Source organism: Xyrauchen texanus, chromosome 33, assembly GCF_025860055.1.
Source record: "Xyrauchen texanus isolate HMW12.3.18 chromosome 33, RBS_HiC_50CHRs, whole genome shotgun sequence".
NCBI classification, from domain to species: domain Eukaryota; kingdom Metazoa; phylum Chordata; class Actinopteri; order Cypriniformes; family Catostomidae; genus Xyrauchen; species Xyrauchen texanus.
Window position 1 is genome coordinate 36,250,527 of NC_068308.1, and position 19,540 is coordinate 36,270,066.

Consider the following 19,540-nt stretch of genomic DNA (forward strand, 5'->3'; position numbering starts at 1 on the left):
TTGCTTTTTTTTTTCTCTGGCACTTCACTAGACACCTAATTGTGGAAATGAGTGGAATAAGCTAGTACATCAATCTCTGTGTTCGCTCTCCAAAACGCCAAAGCGTGCGAGCTGGGAGGTGGGCGTACAACCTCGTCTAGCCTTGTGATCTGGACTTTAGATGTCATGATAAGGAAAGATAGGGAACAAAATACAGCCTGACACAAGAATGCAAATGGTTTTCCAGCATCCACTCAGCTCTGGTAATGGCAGGAGGGAGCGAGGTGAAGATTTCAATTTGGGCAAAGCGGAGGGGTGTCTGGTTGCCTATCGAGGAGGGGAGACCGTGGGTCCATGTGACGTTAGCAGAAGTGACCGTGTTGTTTCTCGGCTGTCAGCAGGGAAACCCTCTTGGGAGTCTGGCCCAGTGTTTGCCATTAACAAAACGCTAAGAGAAATATCACACATGTGGGAGCCAGGATGTTTTCTCCTGAAAATGTCAGAAAGCTCCTCTTTCAAAAAAGAGGAGTGTCTTGTTGGTGAAGCACATTTTCACTCAATCACCCCCTTCCTCCCCCTGTCAAGCCCGACCCGAAACAGCCTCCATTTTACAAACCTCCCTAGCGCCTTTACCGACTACGCCAAGTCTCGCCACTCGAGTATTTTGTGAAATGCGACTGACATACTTACAATGTTGTTGCTGTTGTTTTTTGTCTACCCTGTAGTGTCTTGAGACATCCGGTGCTAAAATTCTCTCTCTTTGTTTCTCTTCTCTTTCAGGCATGTCCGGACTGGTGGTCCCACCCATGTAAATTGCACTCCCTTCCCTTGTAAAGCAGCCGTATCTTCGTTTGGGACAAGGCGTAGTCCACTACGGAGGATTACCCTTGAAACGTCATTCGTCATGAAGTTAATCAGCAGCTTATTCTGTTATTCGGAGGAAAAAGACACTTTGTTTCAAAGATTTTATTCAAACGAATATCAATTTACATGCAAGCGACTTCGTCATGAACAATTCAATTTAATGACTGGAATTTCTTGTCATATTTTCACGATCCCAAAGGGGAAAAAAAATAACAAAGAGTACCTATTTTGTATAAACATTTCTGGTTTAATCTTGGCTATGTCTATGTGTGGGAAGAAACATTGTGGATATGCCATTTGATGAAAACACTGATAAAAAAAAAAATGTAAAAAAAGTGTAAGAATGTTTCTCTTTCACCGATGTGCTGCCGATGCACATCTTCATAATGTGAATTCATTTTTTTTTTTTTATTGTTATTATTTTTTGTTTATTGCTTTTATTTTTGATTGTGGTAAGACAAAAGGGGGCCAATATATACAGAGCCAATTAACTGGAAATGATATAAGATATATGATTTATAAATTGAAAAGTCAAGGCAAGGAAGAATAAATCGTGTGAGGAACGTGCAAGCGGAGATCTTGTCTTCGGTGAAAATTAACTTTGTAACTTATTGTAGGTAGAAGATGTAACTTTGATATTGCAAAAAAATTCTCTTGCCTTCAATAAGCACACTAACAGAGACGAAGCGCTACTGTCTGTTGGTTAAAAAAGATACAAAAGGAACAAAAAAAGAGAAAATATTTCCACTGCTTAAGCTTCCTGTAAAGCTAGTGTGATCTGCAATGTTTTTCAACTTTTTGCTAGCACTGTATACTATTGCATTCTTAGGCTACTGTGAAGTCTGTTTCTTGTACCAGAAAGTTGTCCTTTTACCTCTAGCTCCTTATCCCCTAATGTGTTTTGTATGTGGTTATACAATTGTAGACTTTTGTGATTTTGCCAAAGTTGTAGCTAAATATTTATACACTTGTCTTGAATTTTCCAGATTCACTTAAATATTTAGGACAGAGTTTTATTCCTACAGTTAGGGGTAAAATTGTCTTATACATTGCAACACTTTCGCTCAAAACACTTGCGGTCACTAAGGGAATTTTTTGTAACATATCAATTATAAATATTGTATTTATCTTTGAAATTTTGTATATTGCTTTCCATCATTTTATTTTGTATTGCATTACGATCGCCAAGATTCATCACCTATGTTTTTTGATGTTTTGTATTGATGGATTGTATCGTCTACGCATTTCATTTGTAATTCAGAAATTCTGTTATGTCATCCAAGACCTTCCGTCCATTTTTGCTTGTTTGTTTGTTTGTTTGTTTATTTGCTATTCGAAGGAGCAGTCAAATCCATTGTTTATTTTTATATTAATTTTTAAGTTATCTATAAAAGTACTTTTTTTTTATTTGTAAAAAAAGGAAACTGTTTGTTGTATAGTCAAATTAATTGTTTGTGTCACCTGACTGTAATAATATTAGTAGATAAAGTGCATGTCAAGCCGCCCCCGGGGGGGAAATCCAATTGTTGTTGTAAATTTTGTTTTTGTAGAATGTAAAAAGTCATTTTTACCTGCCACCATGACTTTGCCACATAAATCAACCGTGTTTACAGGGATCAAGAAGGAAAACAATGAGAGAGAAAAAAAACAACAACATCTAGAAATATACATCAGCTATTAATGTTTATTAAAACGTGTCAGAAAAAAAGGCTTTCCAGTGAATCTCCCGAGAGCAACTTTTCTGCTGTTTTAACAACAAAACATACACCACAATGAATCTCATTATTCCATTCAGATCAATGGTGTAAAAAGCACAAACATTTTTTACTAAAATAAAAAAATTATTATTGTGACCCCTCATCTTTTTGGACTATTTTGTCAGTTTGCCTTTTTATCATCGATTTTACCCTATTCCCTCAAGTAAAACTGAACATTCAAAAGGGTATAAACACAAATTAAAACTTAGTTTTTTGTATCATATATGGAGAACAAACACTACAAATGTTCTATATTGTAAAAGTCATTTTGTAAGTAGCCCATGACTACGTAGCATAGCTGAAATCATTTCACTTACTGATTTTTATAAATGAATCACGGTAAAGTCTTTAATTGCTAGCTTCTTGTCTTTGCACTTAACACTTTGTAAATGTTGTAATGGTCGGTAGGGTGCTACCTTTACTGTTTCAAACCCAAAGCGGATGTTTCTTCTTGGCAATGGGCACACAAGTTTCCTATAGCTGCAGGAAGCAAAGGCAGTTGTAGAAAGGGAGAAATGATGAATGTACAATGTATTTGCTTTATGATGCCTCAACAAAGCTTGGCCAAGTGGAGAAGCCGGCGAGGTCACCTTCAAAGTAAGAAAAACCCAAGGTTACGCAAAGTGCATTTGTGAATTTCATCATTTCTGCGATCTGGTTTTGTGTTTTAGCCTAATTAAGTCATTCAGTCTTAGTTGCCATAACTTGGATGATTTCACTGAACAAGAGGAAATGCCCATTTTTCTGGCTCTTGTAAGATTTTATTTGTTTATGGCCACATTTCTACATTTTATTGTACAAAGTTGTTCATAATATTTAATTAAAGTATTTCTTGTCTGTGACCAATTTCTCCCTGTAACCTTATTTTGGTCGCTTTTGCTATTAAGATCAGCTAGATATTCAAAACGATGTCAAAGAATACATTATGTTCATCATAAAATATACAAAACTAGAGCAGTGATGTATTAAGAAGTATTGTTTTCCGGTATAAAATATCTAAACAGTCTACATTAACTTCTGAAGAAATATGACATTAGATATCTTTATTTCAGATAAATGTAAGAAAATTCTGTAACGTTTATGCTTATAATAAGCTTATAACAAAAATTGCCAATTGGGTAAAACAATAATTAAATAAATAAAATAATTCAATAGGTTTATTTTTCTTACCCTTTTGACACTTTGACCCTTTTTTCTTTGATCTTTTCTTGTTTCAAGCATAATCCCCAATAAATCTCATTGGATTTATCTGAAAACAACAATTAAAGGAATTTTCCGGGTTCAATACATCTAAGCTCAATCAACAGCATTTGTGGCATAAAAATTACTACAAAGATGTGTTTTGGCTTGTCTTAAAAATAAGCTCAACTCTGGGTTCCATTGAGGCCCTTACAATGGAAGTGAATGGGGCCAAACTGTAAACATTAAAATACTCACTGTTTCAAAGTATTGCCACAAGACATAAATAATATGCATGTTCACGTGATTTTAGTGTGATAAAATCGCTTGCTAACATTTTCTGTGCAAAATGATATCCAATTTTGCAACTTTGTTGCCATGACAATGTAATATCAACAAACCCTGACTGTAAAAATGACGATTTAAACAACTTTACAGCTCATTTAATGCATTAAGATTTAATGTAAGTGCATTTATAAAATTATAAGCTTCACATTTTTGCCTTTAAACCCTCAGAAATTTGGCCCCATTAATTTCCATCGTAAGTGTATGTGTGTAATATTATGCCACAAATGCTGTCGATTGACCATAACTTGCACTGAACCCAGAATATTCCTTAAATATATTTTGCAATTCTGCTTTTCAAGTAATTTGTTCCTTGTTTTAAGGATGTTTTACATGTTTTTTTATAAGAAAATAAGACAACAATGTTCAGTAAGAAAATATATTATTTCAGTGTATATGCAAAATCAATGATGAAAAGAGGCCTAATATATCCTTTAAAAATATGATATCTAATATTAGGTTTTTACTTTCAACACAATGTCTTAAAATTAATTGACAAGTATATAAAATCAGTTAACTTTATAATAGTGTATTATAAAAAGAGTAGTTTCAATTGTGGATGCTGATTGGTCAATTCAGTGATTCAGCCATGATTAAATACACAATATATTACAGCTATAACGCAGAACACCTGTTCACATAGTTGCTATTATTTTAAGGAAAGATTAAAAGGTTAAGTGATATGTAATATATGATCTGGTTCTTGATTTATCTAAATGATATATGATAAAAGTCAAGGACAGTAAAAGAAAAGAAAAAAACAATTAACAGGAAAAGAAGTTAAGCTGGCTGTCAGAAGCGATTGGTATAAATAGGTGTAGTTATGAAGCAGAGCGGGGTAAGATGGCAGCCATGTCTCTCGCTGGCCTTGGCCTTGATGTGGCATTGGCTGAGACTCTTACGGCCGGGTGTTTTTTTGGTGAGCTGGTGACACAAGGCTTTCATCTTCCACTTCTGTGAATTCCTGGAAAAAATAACAGTCTCCAGGGGAGGAGGTTCCCCTGGTCAACTCATTGATCCCTGAAGAACAACTGCCATTTCACTCTGGACACTCCATGAGAGCTGTTTAGCCTCAGCTAGGCTGAAAGATGCAGTTGTGCTCATAAGTTTACATGTTTATCATTTAAAAAATATATATTTAGTACTGTCTTCATGTAGCTATTTGACATATTGTGAAGACCAGAAGGTTGAACAGTATTCTCAGGAATAAGGTATTTTATATAAATCACCATAATCACTGTCAATAATGTATACAATTACATTATTTGCTGTTCAAAACAATGGTTTGATATTTTTGTACATTTCCTTTTGTATTTTTGCTGACATGTCATAAAACAGATTATTTTTAGGGGTGCACGGCCGAAGGACTGACACACTATTTTATTTGTAAGTATTATTATTATTATTATTATACAGAACCGCAAGGCCTAGAGACTTGAAACTTTGGGGAATGGTAGTGCTGGCTAGCCATACGTATGGAGTCATCCCTAAATACAATTTTAGGTCATAACTCTTGAACCATAAGGCCAAGAAACAAAATAATTTTCCCTGTGATTCCTTGCATCATGGCGAATCTTTTGGAATACCATCAAATATTTGTTCCGCCCTTTCATCTTCCTGCTATTTTAGATTGTTTGAAAAAATAAAAACAAATTAGTCCTAGGCCATTTGACCAATCAGAACCAAACCAGTGCAGAAAGATTCAGCAGAACCCCAATGTGAAAATGTATCAAAGGAATTTTTAACTTTCAATTCATGGTCAAAGAGTAAGCCAAAACATACATAGTGGCAAAAGTGGCCACTTTTACAAAAATGGTTATAACTCATGAATGGGATGAGAGATTATCACCAAATTTGGTACACACATGTCTGGAGGACACCCCCAAAAATTGCACGCATCTGCCTCTCGGTGGCGCTATAATAATTAAAATTCTAAAAATGGCTCTAAGTATGGAACCCTTGTTCCGATCAACTTGAAATTTTGCTTGCAGTGTCTTTGTCCAAGGTGCCGTTAAGGTCTACGAGGACAGTCTCACATCTTGAAAGACAAGGCTGACATCAACAAATCAACATTTAGTAGCTATTAGATATGGTTAGAAAAGGCAGATCAGAACGAAACGCTATCGTGTTTGGCATGCGTGTAAATCGTTGAATATACCACTGTGTTTCACTCAGACACACATTAGTCATACCATATGATAGATTTCTTCATTCTGGACAATTTTGCCTCAAGAAGCATTGGTGTGAATCAAATTGAAAAAAATATTTTTCAAACTATTCCTAAACCGTTCCCCAGATCAGAATCAAATTAGATTATCTGGAGTCCCAATATTAATAATTATCACAAAAACGTTTGAACTTTTTATTCATCGTCCCAACTGTATGCCAAAAAGTTCAAATTTTGTGTGGCCATATTTACTTAAATGGTTATAACTCTTGAACGGAATGAGATATTATCACCAATTTTTTTACATTTATGTAGGACGCCAATCTAAGTGCATATGAAAAAAAATACATGCCTCTGCCTTTTGGTGGCTCTATTAGAGTCACGAATGTAAAAAATGCCATATGTCTGTGTACCTAACATGATGATTCTGAAAAATTAAGGTACTTCAATATTCTTGTAGGTGCTAATGGACTGTCTAATTAATACTTAACATTGGTTTCATATGTACTTAAAAGAAGATAATAGCTAAAACCCTGTTAATTGCTGCTTGCAATTATTTTTGTTTTATAATTGCTTTACATTTAAAATTTAGCCAAAAAAATTAAATAAATAATAAATAAAAAAAATGGCCTATATCAGGTTTCATTGTGACAACTTATTCAATACAGTGGGACAACATGCCCCAAAGATTAACATGTGTTCACTAAAATGCATCTTTTTTTTAAGAGAAAAACTGTGGAAAAGTTTATAAGCATTATTGCAGCAAAGACAGAAATTGACAAAAAAAATACACCTATGCTGATAAATATTCACTGGACTTTTACTGGGGCGAGTTGTCACATATGTTTTAATGTTATTACATTTAATTTAATAACTGTTTTACTGATCAGATTTTGCTGAAAAACCCTATAACAGGCTGCCTAATAGCAGGTTCCCATTGTGAAAACTTGCGCAATATATTGTGACAACATGCCCCACAACTGGGTTTTTTCCCTATGCAACAATAGTGGAAATGTTCAATAATTTTTTTTTTTTTTTTTTTTTGCAGCCAAGAATTAAGGTATGTGGCTATACAGAAATTGACTTTCAAAAATAATCCCACCCTGATAAATATTCATTGGAGTATCGACTAGCCTCAGTCCCTATTCCAAAAGACAAAATAATAACTGAATTTACAGAAACTATCCTGTTCAAAGTTTACATACTCTTATAATCACATGACTGAAAGAGAGATGTAAACTTATGAGAGCAATTGTATTTCCCAACATTTCATGTAGCCCATCAAATTGTGACAACTACAAAATGGTAAAAGTCTCGATTCCATCAACATTAACAAGACAGCTCTTCATCAACACATGATGTTACAACCTCCAGAATCACATGGGTTTTGTCAGTCATGCATGCATCATTAACCCACTCACAGTCATTGGGCTAGCAGAGGACAGTGCCGGGGCTAACCTTGTTGAAGGTCATTAGTGAGCTGACTATAGAATTGAGCTTCACTGTCTGTCTCATCAGGAAGCTGCTCCAGAACTGATTTAACTGGATGCCTCGTTGAGTCCAGTGTTTGAAATGTAAGTTAAGCAATTACAGGCTAAAAGAACCCAGTCATATGTGATACCTACAGCAGCTAGTGCACAGGTTGATGGGTTCTTTTAATCAGGGACTTATAGCACAGTGGATTTAAAAGTCAAACATGCCTTTTACCCCATTTTGGGAGACTTTATCGAATTCACTGTTTTACAGATAATTCAGGCTCTAAAATGTGATCAGATGAGCCACATATGAAGCCGTTGTAATATAGCATCTGTTTGTATGTTTACATCCACTTTAAAAGTTTGATTTCCAGCCTGATCTCATTTAATTACATGACTTGTGGCAAAATTTTTGCTAAATGATATTACGAGGTTCCCTACAGGTATCATGGCATTTCCAAGGTGAATTGTCAACTTTGTGGCATGAAAACAATTAAATTTTCTCCCAAACAGATGAGGTTAAGGTTAATGCTATATAGAGTTTTAAATCAACAAAACCTACCTCCCAACCATAAACTTAAACCTGACCAATATTGCAATAAAAGCAAATGCTACATGAAAAATGCACTTGCAGAAGCATCCACATCAATTTACGGTGCTTTTATGACTTTTAAGGCCCAAAAGACGTCCCAAAAAAGGATCTACGTAAAAATATAGGTATATTAACGTGATTCTGAGACCAGGTTGTGGATGTCAGGCTAACAGGGTTAAGAGGATTTAGGCACTTCACTCTGTGTTGCTCCATAAAATGCTCTTAAATGTGGTAAAACAATGGAAGTAAGTGGTTGTGCATGTTGGCATATATTACTTTATATAAAAAAGAGAGATCCACCAATCAGTTAACTGCAGCCAACTAAGCCCATTAAACAAGTCCAGCAGCAATCACCCATTTCCATGACACACTATGAATGATGCAATCGAGTCAGTCACCCTACACCCTCAAACTGAGAATATTTTGCAGTAAACATTAACCCTCGTGTTGTGTTCCAGTCATTTTGACCCGAAGAATATATTGTTTTGCCTGAAAATACTAGTTAATGTTATCCTATTGGACTAAAACTTACTGACTTTGCTCACACAGGGTATCACAACTTCCCAAAAATGTTTGTTAAACTTTTGGCATTTCATGCTTTGGTGTTAAAAAATGACCAGCCTATAAAATGGCTTTTACATCTCTCATTATTTTATATCACCACCAACTATTGGAGTACATATTTTTGCCAACTTAGTTTCTGTCAGCAATTAGCACAAGTCTTGCATTTCATTTTGGAAATTATTGATTGTAGGCTTCATTGACCTGAGCTTATGCGCCTCCGTTTGTGAGTGAATTAAGCATCATTTGTGGATCATTTTGGCAATATTAAAATATGAAAACATTATGAACTATTTATCACACTAATGTGCTTTAATGTTTAATCAGGAAGTTTGTTTTTAAATGCTTTTATTTTTTACAAAATGGCACAAAGTCACACTTGTGGTGTTCCCGGTCAAAAATGACTGCCCTTTGAAAATGAATGGGGAGATTCAAAATAAAAGAAAATTGAACATTCAGAAGCATTTTCATCATGTTCATGTTCACATATGTTCACACACACACACACACACACACACACACGTACAAGCACAAACTCTTTTGAGTATTGCATGCTTTCTTTTACACAGCGATGATGTTTATCCTACACTGAACTGCATCAAACATCCATTCATCCATCCAACATTACCACACACGCATGCGTGCGAGCACAATAACACACACACACATGCACAAACTCTGAGTATTACATGCTTTCTTACATGTTTGTGTACTCATTCGTGCACGTGTGCTTGCAAACATAAATGTCTCAGATCTGTGCCCATTCACATAAACACACGCACACAGACACACACACACACACACACACACACACACACACACACACACACACACACACACACACACACACACACGTGCACACATATATACTCACGTACAAGCACAAACTTTATCCTACCCTGAACTGCATTCAACATCCATTCATCCTTCCAACATTACACACACACACACACACACACACACACACACACACATGCATGTGCACACACATACACACGCGCACATAGGCGCACACACACACACACACACACACACACACACACACACACACACACACACACACACCAGAACTGTCTTTGCCCCACAGTGACTGCTCTCCAATAGAATCACTAGATTTGTGGGTCACACTTTAAATTAGGTGTCTTTAACTACTATGTACTAACATTAAATACATACAAGACTACGTATTTACTGTGTAACTACATGTTGTGCTGCAAAATTCCCACATGTGCTGCTGCTGAGGTTGAGGTATGGGTAGGTTTAGGAGTAAGGGTAGGGTTAGGGTTAGGATTAGGGGTTAGCGTTACATTTTAGGGTAAGGGTTGGGTTAGGGGTAAAGTTAACAGTGTAACTACAAATGTAATTAAATGCAAGAACTTTAAATGTAATTACAATGCAAAAACATGTTTGTACAAAATAAGTACATGGTATTAAATGGTTAAGTACACAGTTGTTAAGGCCACCTAATATAAAGTGGGCCCAAATTTTGGTGTTTTTCAATTAAAGATGACCGGCAATTGAAAATAAATGGGGAAGATTACAAAAAAGGACTTTTATTTTGAAATGTTTTTAATTTGAAATGCTTTTTTTTTCTGAAAAGGGGCAAAAAGTAATAGTGGTGTTCCCTGTCAAATCTGACCATTGTGAAAAATAAAACTGTCATAAGCCTATTTACACATTAACAATGTTCATATTCATATTCATATTTATATGTTATATTTTCTAATCAACAACAAACCAAATAAATGGACACCTGGTGGATTTGTGTCCTCATGCACATGACTGCAAGTAGATTTTTGCATGTGACTTGCAAACGTGTGCTCTACATGTGAAACATTATGCCTCTGCCAAAGAATACATTATAAATCAATATTTCAGACCACCAGATATTTACAGTAGCTCCCAAAAAAGATGAGGTTAACTACAGACCTGAATAATTAGTTTTATAAGTACACTTTTGTTTGTAGAGCATGGCTAATGTGCTGCCTTTGTAACTTTCTACCCTGCGTGAGCGAAAACCCATCGCAAGGTACTTGGTGACATCTAATTGTCTGTGAATAGTCAATGCATTCAACGGCCAAGGTTATCACTTTCCTAAAAGTGGTAGTGGGGACCAGACCCCTCATAGTTCATAGTCACGGTCTTCAATCCATACTCATCTGCAAAGTCCTAGAATAACCTCACTCCTTTAAAACAACCACGTATCTTATCAGAGTGCCTCTGGATAGCAGGTCAGAAAACGTCAATTTTTCATCAAGACAACAGTGTTTGCTGGCTGTTTTCTTACTCACAATGTGGACAATTAAAGGGGAGACAGAGTCTCTGCATAACTGATTCGCAGGTTATTATGCGGGTGCCCGCTAGCATAGATCAGTTTCAGTCAGATAACAGGCCTGCCTGATAGCCGCGGTATCAATATGCCAAAGAACGGCATTTGAATGTGATCTGTTGTGCCCATTTGCCTGATCTGGATGATCTGTAGCCAGATAATTCAAACTCCTACCTAGTGAGGACACTGCATGTGGCCTATCTGTGTCGTTGACAATTAGCACAATGAACAAACTGGACAATAGTGGGCCCCTGTCTTTATACAGGCTCAGAGAATGAAATCGCCTGTTCCACCCTTAAATGGCTTCTTTTATCCACTGAAGAAATTGCTTCAGAGAAAATCTAAATTCTATCAGAGCAAATAAAACATCCCCTAATCAGATTAGAGATCGATTTTTGGTCGTCTGCCATTCGGCCAAACGTCTGCAGCTGGATATGGCTGCTGCTACAGTACGCCGTACACAAGCATCTGTTCCTTTGTAGAGTATATCAATCTTGTATAACCAAATAAAAAATATATAAAATAAAAATAAGACACAAACAAACTGACCACAGTTACATTATATATGTATGAAGGAGCATTTATCATACTTGAACGCAACTTAATTGCCTTGATGGCCACTGAAAGACGAGTCATTCCTACTATACAGTAAATATTAATGTCCCCATCATATATAACGTATTATATTGGGGAATATATATATATATAAACCACACTTAAATGAACAAAGGGTGAATTTCAAATAATTTCACTATTTGTTTTAAACAGATGTTACCAGATTTGCTAAACTGTAAAAATGGTAAATGGTCTGCACTTATATAGCACCTTTTTTAACCTTAGAGGTTACCAAAGCGCTTTACACTGTGTCCCAATCACCCATTCACACACACTCACACTCATACACCAATGGTGGCAGAGCTGCCATGCAAGGCGCCTGCCATTGGGAGCAACTTGGGATTCAGTGTCTTGTCCAAGGACACTTCGGCATGTGGAGTCATGTGGGCCGGGAATCAAACCACCAACCCTGCGATTAGTGGACATTCCACTCCCACCTGAGCCACAGCCGCTCTACTACTAACATCTAAAGTGAAAAACAACCAATTTATTAAGAATCAAAACCAACTTTTTCTTCATTTATTTACTTTCTCCAATTAAAATGTTTCAAAAATGTTTTTGTTTTGTCCTGAATTATTTTTTTTATTTTTTTTGTCCTCATATCTACAATAGCCTATATGTCATCATCACTTTCCATTCTGTTAGAATGTTGTAATATCCATTTAACTAGTTATTTAATGACATTATCCTCCAGGAAGTGTCATTATTTATAATAGGAAAACAACAGACTTCATTTATCAGTGGCTAACTTGAGCTCTTTGATTCAAATCATGTTAAGGGCCGTTCACCACAAATGCGTTTTGTGGCAGTGTACACTCTTTTTCTGCTTTTTTCTATGCACAATAAACATGCACAGATGTATATATATATATATATATATATATATATATATATGTATATATATATATATATATATATATTTTAATTTTAATTTAATTTAATACATTTTTTTATTTTAATTGTATTTTTTTTTATTTTCAAAAACACATTTGGTTTGAACGGCCACTTAGGCACCCTGTCAAATGTATTGCCATTGTGTAGATAATCAAGTTATAATTATTAAATTTTAAGAGCCTGAGCAAATTTCTGAAATTCTGGTATACCATTTTATAAAAAAAAATACTTCTTTAAATTACAAAACTAGCTTATTTTGTATTATTTAATTATTACATTACTTATTATTTAATAGTTACAGACGGCATAACAGTAATGACCCAAACACTGTTCCCACAGCTTGCGTTATGGGAATACGTCAACGTCTAATCTTTTGCATACAACTATGAGCGTTATAGAGTTAGTAATAATTGCTCTGTACTCTTTCACCAGTCATAAAGACATGCAATCGCATCCACTGAACCAATTACAGAGAGCAGCTGCCGAGCAGAACCAAAATGCACAGCTGGACTACTGTCCAGCGTTGCGTGTCTTTTTCCAGTATTAAATAAATGCAAGGACAGAACCTTCCACACGTGTTCTGTTGTGTCTTCATCAAAGAGTGGCCCATGATCGGCCCCTGCTCGGCCCTTACCTCACTCAATCACACAGAAAGCCTCTTTATTACGGGGCCTAATGGTCGTTCTCTGCCATAGTTTTTAATGCAAGCATTAAATATTTATAAAACCTTAGTCAATAATCCTTCATAGCCTCAGTCTGGTGGAGACGGCCACTCATTCATTTACTGCAGCCTGTGTGCTCTCAAATAAAGGCAAAGGTCAAGAGTTCACGCAATCAAAAGTGAGGCAAGGCAGGCACAAGCATTTGCTGTCATCATTATTAGAACAATTATTTTTGCAGTGACAGCAATTTTGACCAAAACAGTGCATTGTGATATTGACGTTTTTTTTTTCATTGACACATATCTGTATTGCAGCATTGGTGCAACTGTTGTATATCACAGATACTCAGCAGGTGATCCGAGCCTGGTCAATCTGATCTGTTTTGATGGCTTAATAGAGATTTTGGGCACTTGTCAACTGGTCAGGCTAGGAAACCAGCAAGGCAACTAGCTAAAAAAAACTTGGTTGGGAAGTCAGCTAAATCAACTAAGATGAGCAAACCACCTTGCAAGCTGATTTGACAAACACATACAATAGGCAAAGGTAGCTTACAAAACCTATACAGTTGCCTACAGCACAGAAAAAAATAAATAACAATAGTATATAAATAATAATAATAATAAAAAAATCCAATTGAAAATGTACTATTTTATCCAATATCTGTGTGTGCTATGTTTTATAATGCTTAGTAGTAGGGATGGGGATATCGGTTTATATATTTTCGATACGATACCAAGTACAAATACTATCAAGGCAAATACTGCAATATCAATACCCATACTGATACTTCTATAATATAGAAATATTATATATATATATATATATATATATATATATATATATATATATATATATATATATATATATATATATATATATATATTTTTTTTTTTTTGTGATTTCTGAGAGCAAAATTGGTTATTTCATTTTACTACCATTTAATATTAGATTTTATAGGACTGTCAATTTAATATTAATTCAGTAATTCAGTATATAATAAATTATATAAAAATAACACTTTAAAATTTTTTTTCGCAAATATCGAGTATATAATCCGGGGGGATTGTCCCTGTAATAACTGCACTGTAAGTCGCTTTGGATAAAAGCGTCTGCCAAATGCATAAATGTAAATGTAAATGTAAATAATCATGTCCTGGGACCATAATAAGGGATATTACTACCATCGAAGCTATTAAATATTAATGTACCTAATTTTTTCAGCAGGGGGCAGTAAGCAAGCTGTATAGACAACGTGCAGCTGTACAGAGAATAAACCAAACTCAGACATGTTTGATGCCCCTGAAAGCACAAGATCAGAATGTGTTGTGTTCCAACACAGCTGAAAGGAGCGCAAGTCCAAATGCAGGGATCTAGAGGTGTGCATTTAAAATTTTTAAACTATGTTTATTGTGATTATATATATATATATATATATATATATATATATATATATATATATATATATATGTGTAGGTGTGTGTGTTTGATTTATTGTGATTCATTTAGTTAATTAATCAGCATATTATGTAATCAATTTGAGTACATTTTTGCCCTAATATTTTATTATAACATTAAGCTACCTATGCAGGCAGTAGACAGCAAGGCAGCTCGCTAGGGTTTGGAACGTAGTCATTCACACAGTAAATCAGAGTTACACTCGAACCAACTGGCAGATGCTTGTCCCATATCTAACATAAGACACAGACGTAAATATGTATTAAATAAACCATCATAGTCAGCCAAATTAATATTTCACATATCCCAGACTGATAGCTGTTCATAGATTGACAGATAAAGATACTTATTAATATTTCATTGAAATATTGGACATCCGCCATCATTTACAATTAGACTGTTTGAAGTATCAGTCAGTAGCAGTCAGTTCTGTTTGTGTGAAAATAGGCCACATAAAGTATGTGCCTCACATAAAGCTATCTTATGGCTTCAGAAGACTTGGAATACAGTGCACAATTAATATGGACTACTTATGCATTTCACCCCCCCCCCCCCAGAATAACAACAGTTAATGCAAACACTGCGGATAATGGTGTTTTAAAAACTTCAGTCACCGCTGCACAACTCAAAAAACGTGCTTGAAATCTTGTGATCATGTGTCACAGACTAATTCCCTGACTCAGCTTGTAAATTCCTGTCCTCTGTCTGTCTCTAATGTCTTATAAGTAACACCATGACACAACAGCAACTGCAGAAACCCAACATACCTTGATCTCTTGTGTCTTCCTTTCTTCTGTACTCCCTACTTTCTTTCAGACAGTGATATCGGCCCACTCACATTCCGGCTCCATGGCATAATCTTTGTTTTTGCAGGCCCAACTGCCGGTACCCATGGTGATCTTCATGCCCATCGGATACGACTCTCATCCGACACCAGTTGTTCTTACGGATGGTGGAAATGAGTCGGAGCTACACAGAATATTTACAATACTACACCTATGGCTTGGTTTTGAATCTTTGCATTTTGAAACAATATGCCAACTGCTTGTCCCACCCAGTTATGGTCTAGTTAACCAGAACGCACTCGCACACCCTGAAATGCTCTTGTCCTTCACAGCTGCAGGTGATTGATCTTCAGTGGTCTATAGTTGAGAGGGTCTCCTGGATAATTGGATGGATCATATGATTCATTAGGTTAATCAATTGAGCAATCGTTCTGTAAATCACTCGGGCTTGTGATTCATTGCGATCGATTTCAAGACAAACACAAGCTTTGATAGATAAAACGAAATAAAAGACACCTTTTCACACCTCTCACATGCACTGGTAATGAAACATTTATATAATCAGAACAGCAGTGTGAACGGTTGACTTTTCACAAATTCAAAGGTGACCAGGTTATGGTGAGTAAAACATGTTCAATTTGCCCACTATTACTGAGATAAAAGACTTAATTTGTGGCATAATGCTGATTACCAAAGAAAATAATATCCACTCATCTCTCGTTTATAAAAATATAAAATTAAAGCAAAAATTGAGGTTACTTACAATGGAAGTTACTTATAACGTAAACGTTAAAATACACACCGTCCTAAAAGTATAGCCACAAGACATAAACATCATGTGTGTTAAAGGAATAGTTCACTCAAAAATGAAAACGATCTCTTAATTCACTTACCCTGATGCCATCCCAGATGTGTATGTCTATTTTTCTTCAGCAGACCACAAATGACGATTTTATAAGAACAAAGAGCTCTGGCAGGTCCTTATAATAGAAGTAAACGGTTGCCAGCACTTTGATGGTCCAAAAGTCACATTTAGGCAACATAAAAGTAATCCACGTGACTCCAGTCGATCAATGAATGTCTTCTGAAGCAAATCAGAATCGATAATCGATCATTAAAACATTTTTATCTTTAAATCGGCGATTCCATCCAGGGATCTGATGCTGTTTGAAATGGCCGAACTCTCACGTGACATTCGTTCTTCTGTTGTAAATAATGGCTGCTTCCGAATTCTCACGTGAACTCGCCGGCACGCTTATATCACACTTCTCGTCAGCTGCCTTTTAAGCAGTAACTTTTTAAAAGTTCATAATATTTGAATGATCAAAATGTAAGTTTGACGCAGAAGTATAAACTGGCCATAAGGATCAGAGAGAGGATGGAAAATGGTCATGAAAAACAAAATGACAACTGGATTTGGCACCAAAACGTACAAACATTAAACGATAAAACTGTCCAATATGTCCCCTTTAAACTGTCAGGAGACTTTCTTTGAAAACGTTCTGTTCAATGCCAGTAAACGAATGGCAAAAGAACAACAGTCAGATCTGCCTGTGGTAGAGCAACCACACTCGCATCTTTAGTATTCAGTCAAGACTGCTTTCAAACTAGCCTGAATTCAGTGACATCTGATCTGTGCACTCTCTTTTTCTCCCAGTACTGTGAGAAAGAAGCTTATCCACCTCTCTCTCTCTCTCTCTCTCTCTCTCTCTTATGCTGAATAAATATCTATAGCTCTACCATACCAGGGCTGAAGGGACATTTAGAAAACTTACTGGCTTAAATCTCTCTCTCTCTCTCTCTCTCTCTCTCTGATTCATTGAGTCGAGTTCAGATAGTAAGTCATAGTGCAGATAACCAGAGGTGCTTAAAGACCTGAAAAAGAGGGAATCCTGAGATGCTTAGCTGAATATAAATGCTGAAGTGACAATGAATCACAATGAGGAGATTAACCTTTAAGACCGGATCTCATTGCAGAGTGTAGTGTAGTGGCTTACAGTTCTTAAACATGGCCAGATTCACACTGTACTTGGCTAATTACGCTATAGGCCATGCTACATTGCCTCTAGGTCATCGCTTGATTTCAAATGGCCAAATGTTTGGCCCAAACTTTTTTCTTTTTATATTTATTTATAGGGGAAGTTCACAAAACATAACAAAAAAATGAAAATTGTGTCATCGTGTTGGCCTGCACACCTTCATTGCGCTCAAAGACAAACACTTACCTAGTAGAATAGGAAAACACAATGAAAGTAGATGGTGACTTGCTGTCAAGCTCTAGGTTGGAGTTAGGTGATGCTGGAGAGCTAGGGCAGATGATTTTCAGTGAATGAAGCAACTTAAAGGGAAGTTCTGTGTTTGATAAGTTACGCTCTATCAACAGCATCAACGGCATAATGTAGATTAAGGTCCTCTGTTTTTTTTTTTATTCATTTATTTTTTATTAAATGAATGTTACAGTTTCAATACAATTTAAGATCAATCGACAGCATTTTTGGCATATTGTCGATTACCAAAAATTATTATTTATTTCAAGCAAAAATGGCACTTACAATGGAAGTGAATGGGGCCAGTCCATAATCCTTAAAATACACATTGTCTCAAAAGTACAGCCATAAAATGTAAACATTATACATATTAACATGATTTGAGTGTGATAAAATCAGGGATTTACTGTCGTAATGGTGTTTACCAAATTTCTGGGATTGTCGCCATTATGTCGCCATGACAACAAAGTTGAATTGGATAGAGCATTACACAGATAAGGTTAGAAAGTGATTTTATCACACTGTAATTGTGTAAACACATATAATGTTTACGTCTTGTGTCTATACTTTTGAAACAGTCTGTATTTTAACGTTTATGGACTGGCCCCATTCACTTCAATTGTAAGTGCCTTACTGTTACTGTGATTTTTGCTTCTTTTTTTCATGAACATTCCTGTAACCCTTAGAGATCCAGCATAGCAGAATTGCATTGTTTGTTTAATACAATTAAATAACACATATAAACTCAAAAGACTTCAAGCCATTATACATGTTGCTATGAGACTAGTATGACAGTCTGGATAAAGTTATATCCAATAATTTAGCTATTTTTCAGCAGATAAACCCAGCCAATTTAAAGGATACCAGAAAAAAAGACAAAACTATCAATAAAACACTGTTTACATGACATGAAATCTGGACTTCATCTGTAATGGTAACTAGGAGTTCATCCATCAAGAAAAGTAGTCCCACCTCAAAAAGGACAATTTAGACTTTACAGCTCCAATGATAAACTGATCAATGCACTTAAAAAAAAAAGTTTTACAATATTTTCATATTTCAATATAACCCTCCAGAACAACATGTGGAGTAGATATTACAACAACAGAGTGTAGCATGGCGAGCCTGACAGCCCGTCGCTCTGTTGACGTTAGTAACATGAGGATTGGATACAAACTTTTTTATCTTTACACAGTTGTGATTTCTCGCCGTCAAAACAGGTGTAGATTGTTTGACTACAGTTTACGACTAATCTCTGTCTTGCTGACTATGCTTAATCTCTGGTGCAGATCATCGCCCAAGCACAGCGAGACTGTGGCGTACTAACTCCTCGCGTTTTCACTGTTTGACGCTCGTCTGGTCAGAAAACCACCCTGCCGAGCCTTCCCCCTGCGCTGCCACGCTACCATACGAGGCTCATGTTCAGCTGTCTGACGAGGCTGCGAGACTGCGGGTGACTTTATAGTCGAGGACAGATGGTGAATGAGCTCTTGTGTTGGAGCAATACGACTGGTTTGTACTGAGTCTGTGAAAAACATGACATCAAGGCCTGTCTCTCTTTACCTAAGCTTGTAGTGATGAATAATGTGAAAGCATGTGGGGAGAGGAGTTTAA

At 36.0% G+C, this 19,540-nt stretch overlaps 1 protein-coding gene across 15 annotated transcripts in view; it reads left to right on the top strand.

Moving 5' to 3' along the window:
* Positions 1–3,372, top strand: part of LOC127626790 (transcription factor COE3) — a 110,269-nt gene extending 106,897 nt beyond the window's left edge. For all 15 annotated transcript variants that reach the window (XM_052102825.1, XM_052102832.1, XM_052102836.1 and 12 more), the window contains one exon: positions 760–3,372. In XM_052102825.1, coding sequence (XP_051958785.1) covers positions 760–791 — 32 coding nt within the window. In that variant the 3' untranslated portion in view covers positions 792–3,372. The remainder of the gene's footprint in view (positions 1–759) is intronic.
* Positions 3,373–19,540: the final 16,168 nt, after the last annotated feature.